Below are 9,564 nucleotides of genomic sequence, written 5' to 3'. Positions count from 1 at the left end.
AATTTGGTCAGAAAGTCATTTTCATTGCAATGCAAGTTAAAGCGTACTGTTAGTTAGCTCACGTTAGCTGGCTGGCTGGTTTGCTAGCTAACGTTACGTGTATGATCTGTCAAGTAATATATTTTAAAAAAATGTTTTAATCCATTTTAGTATAAGGCTGTAACGTAACAAAATGTGGAAAAAGTCTGTGGATCTGGAGACTTTGTACTGTAACTACAGATCTGGGCAGATTCTCCCTCCCTCTCTGTCTTGATCTCTCTCCAGCCCCCACTTTCTCCTTTTTCCTGATATGCCTCTCTTCCCTTGCAGATTGTTTCTCTTTCTATCTCTCTCCATCCATCTCTGCATTTGTCACACCTTTCCCTTGGACCCAGCTAACACATCCTATCTCTTCTCTCTCGCTCCTTCTGTCGGTTTCTACCACTATTTTTCCCTTCAAATATTTTATTGGGCAGATACTTTTATCCAAAGGGTCTTACAGTCATGTGTGCATACACTTTTCATATGCATGGCCCCAGCAGGAATCAAACTCAAAATCCTTGGTGTTGCAAGTGCCATGAGCCACACACACACAAACACTAGATTCATTAAAATACTTGTCTCATCTCCCCCCTCTCCTCTCCTCTCCTCTCCTCTCCTCTCCTCTCCTCTCCTCTCCTCTCCTCTCCTCTCCTCTCTCTCCTCTCCTCTCCTCTCCTCTCCTCTCCTCTCCTCTCCTCTCCTCTCCTCTCCTCTCCTCTCCTCTCCTCTCCTCTCCTCTCCCCTCTCCTCTCCTCTCCCCTCTCTCTCTCTCCTCTCCTCTTCTCTCCTCTCCTCTCCTCTACTACTACTCACCACTCGGGACTGAAGACACCGTAGAAGAGTGTGTCGTGAGGTGTGTGTCCCGGCAGCGTGTAAATACTCCTCAACACGTTGAAGTGTAAGTTGTATTCCGGCAGCGAACACACCAGTGTGGCCTTTAGGAATGATGTCCACCTCTTCTGGAGGGTCAACAGACCTCCTCTATCTCCCTACGAGAGAGGGAGAAGAGGGGAGGACGATGGGACGGGAGTTAGACAACAAACTATGAGTCTGGAAAACATGCCTTTCTTGGGCACAATTTAAAGGAGGTCAAGGGAGATTATCATGTCTCCAAGGTTGTTTCATTTCTTAAACTGCAGCTCTGTGAAGACGTGAGATGAGAGCATAGCTATGGGAATGTGCCTAGCAACACCATTGCCCTGTGACAGCTCATGAGCAACCCTGTTGAGAGTGGTGATAGACACTAGTCACTGAGGAGTACACACACACACACACACACACACACACACACACACACACACACACACACACACACACACACACACACACACACACACACACACACACACACACACACACACACACACACACACACACACACACACACTCAAAGCACCTCATTAGAATCAGATATGGTGACTGGGTGCTATCAGACCCTTTGATACTTGTCCTCAACAGATATCTCACTTTTTGTTCTGTTTTTAAAAGTTCTCCCTGCTACAGTAAGTCAGTTCCCACTGCCCACAGCCTCTCACCCCCATCCAGCCTCATCCCTCTCTTCCTTCACCTCTTTCTCTCCTCCTCACCCCTCTCTTCCTTCACCTCTCTCTCCCTCCTCACCCCTCTCTCCTTCCTCACCCCTCTCTTCCTTCACCTCTCTCTCTCCCTCCTCACCCCTCTTCCTTCACCTCTCTCTCCCTCCTCACCCCTCTCTCCCTCCTCACCCCTCTCTTCCTTCACCTCTTTCTCCCTCCTCACCCCTCTCTCCCTCCTCACCCCTCTCTCCCTCCTCACACCTCTCTCCATCCTCACCCCTATCTCCCTCTTTTCAGCTCTCTCTCCCTTCACCTGTCTCCCTCCTCACCCCTCTCTCCCTCCTCACCCCTCTCTCTCCTCACCCCCCCTCTCTCCCTCACCCCTCTCTCCCTCCTCACCCCCTCTCTCTCCCTCACCCCTCTCTCCCTCCTCACCCCTCTCTCTCCCTCACCCCTCTCACCCTCCTCACCCCTCTCTCTCTCCCTCACCCCTCTCTCCTTTCTCCTTCACATCTCTCTCCCTTCTCTCCCTCTCCTCACCTTACAGACTCGTCCAACCCGTGCTACTCTAATGTGGCTGTAGTATGATGTCTGCTCCTGGCTCTTCTCGGTAAAGAAGTAGTAGATTTTATCGTCATCTCCGGTAGTACTGCCCTCACTCTCCCTGACCAGGGCACTGCCCACAAAGTCAGCCTCTGGGGAAACAGAAACACACTGAGAGTCAGGAATGATCCATTCTAAAATATTGCTACATATCCATATTTAATAAGAGGCAGAACAGAAGGCGCTGCTATAGTCAAGGCAGGGTGACTTGAAGACCAGGTGACTTGAAGACCAGGTGACATGAAGACCAGGTGAATTGAAGACCAGGTGACATGAAGACCAGGTGAATTGAAGACCAGGTGACTTGAAGACCAGGTGACTTGAAGACCAGGTGACTTGAAGACCAGGTGACATGAAGACCAGGTGAATTGAAGACCAGGTGACATGAAGACCAGGTGACTTGAAGACCAGGTGACTTGAAGACCAGGTGACTTGATAATGAAAATGAACATTGGTTCTTTGGCCAGTATGGTCCTTCCAATCAGAGGGAAGAGGCTATGGGTATAGGTTCTTTGGCCAGTATGGTCCTTCCAATCAGAGGGAAGAGGCTATGGGTATAGGTTCTTTGGCCAGTATGGTCCTTCCAATCAGAGGGAAGAGGCTATGGGTATAGGTTCTTTGAGAGGAGCCGTTCTAGCCCCGGGGAACTCACCATGAAACCAGCGAGTGGGTGCCTCCTCTGTCCTCACCATGGGATAGGGGTCGTTACGTCGGATGTCCGGAGAGCACTGGAACTCATACTGAGACGCCGTGTACATCTGCTGGTCTGGAACAATACAGGAACAGCAATGGTTATTGGTAAGTTTACAGGGCAGAATAAGTATGACACATTAGCATTGAGCATAAACTTAAATTGTGAATAATATGTGTGTTAAAATGTGTGTTAAAATGTGTGTTCTTTTTTTGTTGTTGTACTTTTTTGCATCTACACCTGAAACATTGGTCCCATGTTTGCTGACAGAACACATCTCAATAAAGGATATACACTAGTCTTATATACAGGGTCTAAGAATGGTTGTTTTACCCACGATGAGGCCAGTGTAGCCTGTTGCAGGTCCATACGGACACTTCTCTCTACCCTCCTCAAACTCAGACGACACTTTAAAACTCTCCTCATCCTACACAGGAGAACAGGAGGTTACGGAGGCTAGTAACACAGTGGTAGAGCATAATATGGTTCATATTGTGTCAATTCCTGTGGAAAGAGGGAGACAGTCGACCCACACAATACCATGAAGGAGTTAGTTAGCTAGAACATGAAATTGCCTTTAAAAAATATATACATATTTTATGCATGTTCATTCTATGAATGTGTGTAGGTTGTGTACTGTACTGCAGGTTACTTACTATGTACGCACAAAGAGGTTGGAAGGCGTGAGTCCCACACATGTAGAGATGAGTGGAATTAAATCTCTGGAGAAACCTGATGTGGTTATAACACTCTGTCTGTTGAGAGAGAGATAATATATCAACAAGAGGGAGAGAGAGAGAGAGAGAGAGAGAGAGAGAGAGAGCGAGGGAGAGAGAGAGATAGAGAGTGAGGGAGAGAGAGATCGAGGGAGAGAGGCAGAGAGAGGGAGAGCTAGAGAGAGCGAGTGAGAAAGCAAGAGAAAAGAGGAGAGAGATAGAGGGGGAGAGATAGATAGAGAGGGAGTGAGAGCGAGAGAGAGGGAGAGAGAGAGATGGAGAGGGAGAGATAGATAGAGAGAGAGAGGGAGAGATAGAGACTGGGGGAGAGATGGAGAGAGGGTGGGAGAGAGAAAGAGAGAGAGAATAAGGTTGTTTAGAGAGAGAGTTAAACTGTTTATGATGAATGATACATGAGATAGAATTCCCACACATATTGAGATGAGTAGATTTAAACCTCCCTAGGAGAGAGGATGAGAGAAAGATGGAGGGAGAGAGGGAGGGAGACAGAAAGAGAGAGTAAACCTCGAGGTGATTACATCACAGAGAAAAAGAAAGAGCGAGAAAGTGGAGAAGATGGACGAGAAAAAAGAGAGAAAGACATACCTTATCGTCTTTCCCTTTGCTCAGACACTGCTGCTTCTGCTCCTCCGAGGCTTCCCATTCAATCTGATACAATATATATATATACATATATATAGAGAGAGAGCGACAGAGAGAGATGGATGGAGACAGACAGACAGACAAACAGACAAACAAACAGACAGAGAGGGAGAGGGAGAGGGAGAGGGAGAGATGGAGACAGATACAGAGATGAAGACAGAGAAAGACACAGAGAGAGAGAGAGACAGAGAGAGATGGAGACAGATACAGAGATGAAGACAGAGAGAAGACACAGACAGACAGACAGACAGACAGAGAGACAGACAGACAGACAGACAGACAGACAGACAGACAGACAGACAGACAGACAGACAGAACAGACAGACAGACAGACAGACAGACAGACAGACAGAGGGAGAGGGACAGAGAGGGAGAGGGAGAGGGAGAGAGGGAGAGGGGGAGAGGGAGAGGGAGGGAGAGGGAGAGGGAGACAGATACAGAGATGAAGACAGAGAAAGACACAGAGAGAGAGAGAGACAGAGAGAGATGGAGACAGATACAGAGATGAAGACAGAGAAAGACACAGAGAGAGAGAGAGAGGCAGACAGAGGGAGAGACAAAGAGAGAAAGAAAGAGAGAAAGAGAGAGAGACCAGAACATTAACAAGGGTTCTTGGCTAACTAGATTTCCAACATTTTTATGGCAGGGTGTCAGGTGAAACAGGGTGTTGAGTTTCTGTCCTAGTGTGGCTAGATACAGTGACAGATCTTCATTATTATGTTCCATAAGGTACAACTAGACAGTAGGCTAATGCTCCTGGAGAAACAGTCACTGCGTCCCAATAATATCTCCTTTCTCTTGAGGTGTACACTCGTTCACTACAAGAAGGAGTTCGACCACATTTTTCATATCAGTCATATCTTTCAAATCATTGAAGAGAAGTGAGCCAAGTTATCATTACTCAGTACTGGCACCCCTTGTATATAACCAAGTTATCATTACTCAGTACTGGCACCCCTTGTATATAACCAAGTTATCATTAGTCAGTACTGGTACCCCTTGTATATAACCAAGTTATCATTAGTCAGTACTGGTAACCCCTTGTATATAACCAAGTTATCATTAGTCAGTACTGGTACCCCTTGTATATAACCAAGTTATCATTACTCAGTACTGGTAACCTTTGTATATAGCCAAGTTATCATTAGTCAGTACTGGTAACCCTTGTATATAGCCAAGTTATCATTACTCAGTACTGGTACCCCTTGTATATAGCCAAGTTATCATTAGTCAGTACTGGTACCCCTTGTATATAACCAAGTTATCATTACTCAGTACTGGTAACCCTTGTATATAGCCAAGTTATCATTAGTCAGTACTGGTACCCCTTGTATATAGCCAAGTTATCATTACTCAGTACGGGTAACCCTTGGTTATATACAAGTTATCATTAGTCAGTACTGGTACCCCTTGTATACAACCAAGTTATCATTAGTCAGTACTGGTACCCCTTGTATATAACCAAGTTATCATTACTCAGTACTGGTACCCCTTGTATATAACCAAGTTATCATTACTCAGTACTGGTACCCCTTGTATATAACCAAGTTATCATTACTCAGTACTGGTACCCCTTGTATATAGCCAAGTTATCATTACCTAGTATTGGTAGCCCTTGTATATAGCCAAGTTATCATTACCCAGTACTGGTAGCCCTTGTATATAACCAAGTTATCATTACCCAGTACTGGTAGCCCTTGTATATAGCCAAGTTATCATTACCCAGTACTGGTAGCCCTTGTATATAGCCAAGTTATCATTACCCAGTACTGGTAGCCCTTGTATATAACCAAGTTATCATTACCCAGTACTGGTAGCCCTTATATATACCAAGTTATCATTACCCAGTACTGGTAGCCCTTGTATATAACCAAGTTATCATTACCCAGTACTGGTACCCCTTGTATATAACCAAGTTATCATTACTCAGTACTGGTACCCCTTGTATATAACCAAGTTATCATTACTCAGTACTGGTACCCCTTGTATATAGCCAAGTTATCATTACCTAGTATTGGTAGCCCTTGTATATAGCCAAGTTATCATTACCCAGTACTGGTAGCCCTTGTATATAACCAAGTTATCATTACCCAGTACGGGTAGCCCTTGTATATAGACAAGTTATTGTTACTCATTTCACTGTTAGTCTACACCTGTTGTTTACGAAGCATGTGCCAAATAAAATTAGATTTGAATTTATTTGAAGAATTATCCTCTGCTCCTGACTGCATGTGCTGCGGCTCCAGTGAAGGAGCCTAGGCAAACATTTGACTCGTTTGCTACAACACCTTGCCTTTTTCAGCAAGGAGCAACATAGTCTCATCACATTGTAAAGAGCCCATGTCACCGCGGAAATGAACTCGACAGTCAGCTGTAAGATCCACCAAAAAATCTAAAGGTCATGACGGTTATTTCATTTTCATGACGGTCTTCATCCATACTGGTAGGTTAAACGATGATCCGGTAATCGTGCCAGCCCTAGATGGTACAAGGTGGGTTTGTTAATCTAGCAATAGAGGTGTTCAGTGTAAAAGACCTGGGAGGGGTAGGATCCTAAATGATCTACTGTAAGCTCCCTGATATCACACTCTGTCTCTCTCTCTTACAGTGCGAGCTGTGCTGTCTGAGATGTCTGTGGCGTTGAGAGCGAACACGGCCCCTCGGGCCCCCACGTAGAGAAGACCCATGTCCTCCTCTAGTAGCAGAGTACTGTAGTTCACTACTGAGGACTGGAAACGCCTGCAGCCCAACAGACCTGGTGGGAGATAGAGGGATGAGAGAAGGGGAGAAGAGAGGGAGGGTGAGAGAGAGAGAGAAGGGGAGAGGAGAGGGAGAGAGAAGGAGAGAGACAGAATGGGAGAGGGAGAGAAGATGAGCGAGAGAGAGAATGGGAGAGAGGGAGAGAGAGTGTGTGTGTGAAGGTGTGAGAGAGTGTGTGTGTGAAGGTGTGAGAGAGTGTGTGAAGATGTGAGAGAGTGTGTGTGAAGGTGTGAGAGTGTGTGTGTGTGTGTGTGTGTGAAGGTGTGAGAGAGAGAGTGATTGAAGGTGAGAGAGTGTGAGAGAGAGAAGAGGAGAGGAAAGGGAGATAGAAGGGGAGAGGAGAGGAAGGGAGAGTATGTGTGAAGGTGTGTGTGTGTGAGAGAGAGAGAGAGAGAGAGAGAGAGAGAGAGAGAGAGAGAGAGAGAGAGAGAGAGATGGAGGAAAGAACAATTTATTAAAGTGACCTCTAACATGTACACCCTGACCCCATTGACACTGCTACTCTCTCTCTCTCTCTCTCTCTCTCTCTGTGTGTGTGTGTGTGTGAACCTGACTCAGCAGCCTAGTATCTGCTCTAATTAGTTCTCCAGTTGAGAGGCTGTGAGATAGTAATGACCAGACACAGAGGGGGGTACTAGTGTGTGTGTGAACTTTACACTACATGTACTTACAGCCTAGTGCTGGCCTCTATTGCTAACCTAGTGTACAGCTAAACTGCAGAAAGCCAGCTGTACAAGACGAGTGCAACAATGACTCAACCATCACAGGTACAGTACAACAGACACACCCACATACAGAAGGAGTGTCCTAGGGCAACAGCAATGTAATTAGCCTTTTGGATTTGTTATAACACTTTTTTGGGTTACTACATGATTCCATACATGTTATTTCCTAGTTTTGATGTCTTCGCTATTATTCTACAATATAGAAAATAGTAAAATTAAAGAAAAACCCTGAAATGAGTAGGTGTTCTAATATCTTTGACTGGTAGAGTACATCCATAAGTTCAAAGCCTGTTTCATAGAGAATGTAACAATCTGGACTATACAGCTCTGGAAGAAATGAAGAGACCACTGAAAAATGATCCGTTTCTCTGGTTTGACTATTTATAGGTATGTGTTTGGGTAAAATGAACATTTCTGTTTTGTTCTATAAACTACTGACAATGTTTCTCCCAAATTCCAAATAAAAATATTGTAATTTAGAGCATTTATTTGCCGAAAATGCAACTGGTCAAAATAACAAAAAAGATGCATTGTCAGACCTCGAATAATGCAAAGGAAATAAGTTCATATTCATTTTTAACAACACAATACTAATGTTTTAACTTAGGAAGAGTTCAGAAATCAATATTTGGTGGAATAACCCTGATTTTCAATCACAGCTTTCATGCGTCTTGGCATGCTCTCCACCAGTCTTTCACATTGATGTTGGGTGACTTTATGCCACTCCTGGCGCAAAAATTCAAGCAGCTCGTCTGTGTTTGATGGCTTGTGACCATCCATCTTCCTCTTGATCACATTCCAGAGGTTTTCAATGGGGTTCAGGTCTGGAGACTGGGCTGGCCATGACAGGGTCTTGATCTGGTGAGATGAGTCATCTCGCAGTGTTTGTCATTATACCCTGATGAAGACAGCTTGTCTGTCGAAACGATGGACATAAATATTATTGCATCTGAGCTCTTAGAGTGTACAGCTCTCCTTTATTTTTTAAAGTGTTCTACTCCGCTAGCCAGCACCTTGCCTAAATAGGTGTTCTACTCCGCTAGCCAGCACCTTGCCTAAATAGGTGTTCTACTCCGCTAGCCAGCACCTTGCCTAAATAGGTGTGCGTTTCTTTCGCCTCTAGGTCCTCCATCCACACCTTGATTGACCTGGCTGTGTGGCATGGAGCATTGTCCTGCTGGAAAAACCAATCCTCAGAGTTGGGGAACATTGTCTTCCAGGACAACCTTGTTCGTGGCTTGATTCATGCTTCCTTCACAAAGACAAATCTGTCTGATTCCTGCCTTACTGAAGCACCCCCAGATCATCACCGATCCTCCACCAAATTTCCCAGTGGGTGCAAGACCTGGAAAGGCCTACAAGCAACAGTGTCTCGCACAACACTTTTGTTATTTTGACCAGTTGTCATTTTCTGCAAATAAATGCTCTAAATGACAATATTTTAATTTGGAATTTGGAATTTGGGAGAAATGTTGTCAGGAGTTTATAGAATAAAACCGAAATTGTAATTTTACCCAAACACATACTTCAGAGCTGTATGCAGAGCTGTATGCAGTAACTTACTTTGAAGAGATGGTGATCAAGTCTAAATAGGGTTTGGTGTTTGGTGTGTGGTAGTCTAAATTCAGTGTACTTGTCTTCAAATGCCATTTCCCCAAAGTTAGACTTTTGCCAACTAATTTTCTTCAATTTATGTGCGGTGATCCTTAGATTCTCCAAACTTGCCCAGAGGGAATTGTTGATATGTTGTACATTTTTTATTGTAAATAACATTTTCCATTGAGAAATGTGCCCAAAATGTACTTTACGTACATGTCTTTAGTATTTTAGAGATAGAAAGATGAAAAAAA

The 9,564-nt window shown here is 44.7% G+C and overlaps 1 protein-coding gene across 1 annotated transcript in view; it reads right to left on the bottom strand.

The window, feature by feature from the left end:
* The window catches only part of LOC121838649 (semaphorin-4G-like), a 46,627-nt gene that overhangs the window by 9,910 nt on the left and 27,153 nt on the right, over positions 1 to 9,564 (bottom strand). Inside the window, exons 3-9 of the mRNA XM_042299026.1 lie at positions 6,836 to 6,984; positions 4,173 to 4,235; positions 3,507 to 3,605; positions 3,184 to 3,277; positions 2,812 to 2,925; positions 2,097 to 2,251; positions 835 to 1,010 (exon numbers count right to left, since the gene is read on the bottom strand). Of these exons, the coding sequence (XP_042154960.1) occupies positions 835 to 1,010; positions 2,097 to 2,251; positions 2,812 to 2,925; positions 3,184 to 3,277; positions 3,507 to 3,605; positions 4,173 to 4,235; positions 6,836 to 6,984 (850 nt within the window). The remainder of the gene's footprint in view (positions 1 to 834; positions 1,011 to 2,096; positions 2,252 to 2,811; positions 2,926 to 3,183; positions 3,278 to 3,506; positions 3,606 to 4,172; positions 4,236 to 6,835; positions 6,985 to 9,564) is intronic.

This window comes from Oncorhynchus tshawytscha, linkage group LG16, assembly GCF_018296145.1.
Source record: "Oncorhynchus tshawytscha isolate Ot180627B linkage group LG16, Otsh_v2.0, whole genome shotgun sequence".
Lineage (NCBI taxonomy): Eukaryota > Metazoa > Chordata > Actinopteri > Salmoniformes > Salmonidae > Oncorhynchus > Oncorhynchus tshawytscha.
The sequence above is the reverse complement of the archived record's forward strand: the minus strand, read 5'-3'. Positions and strand labels throughout refer to the sequence as shown.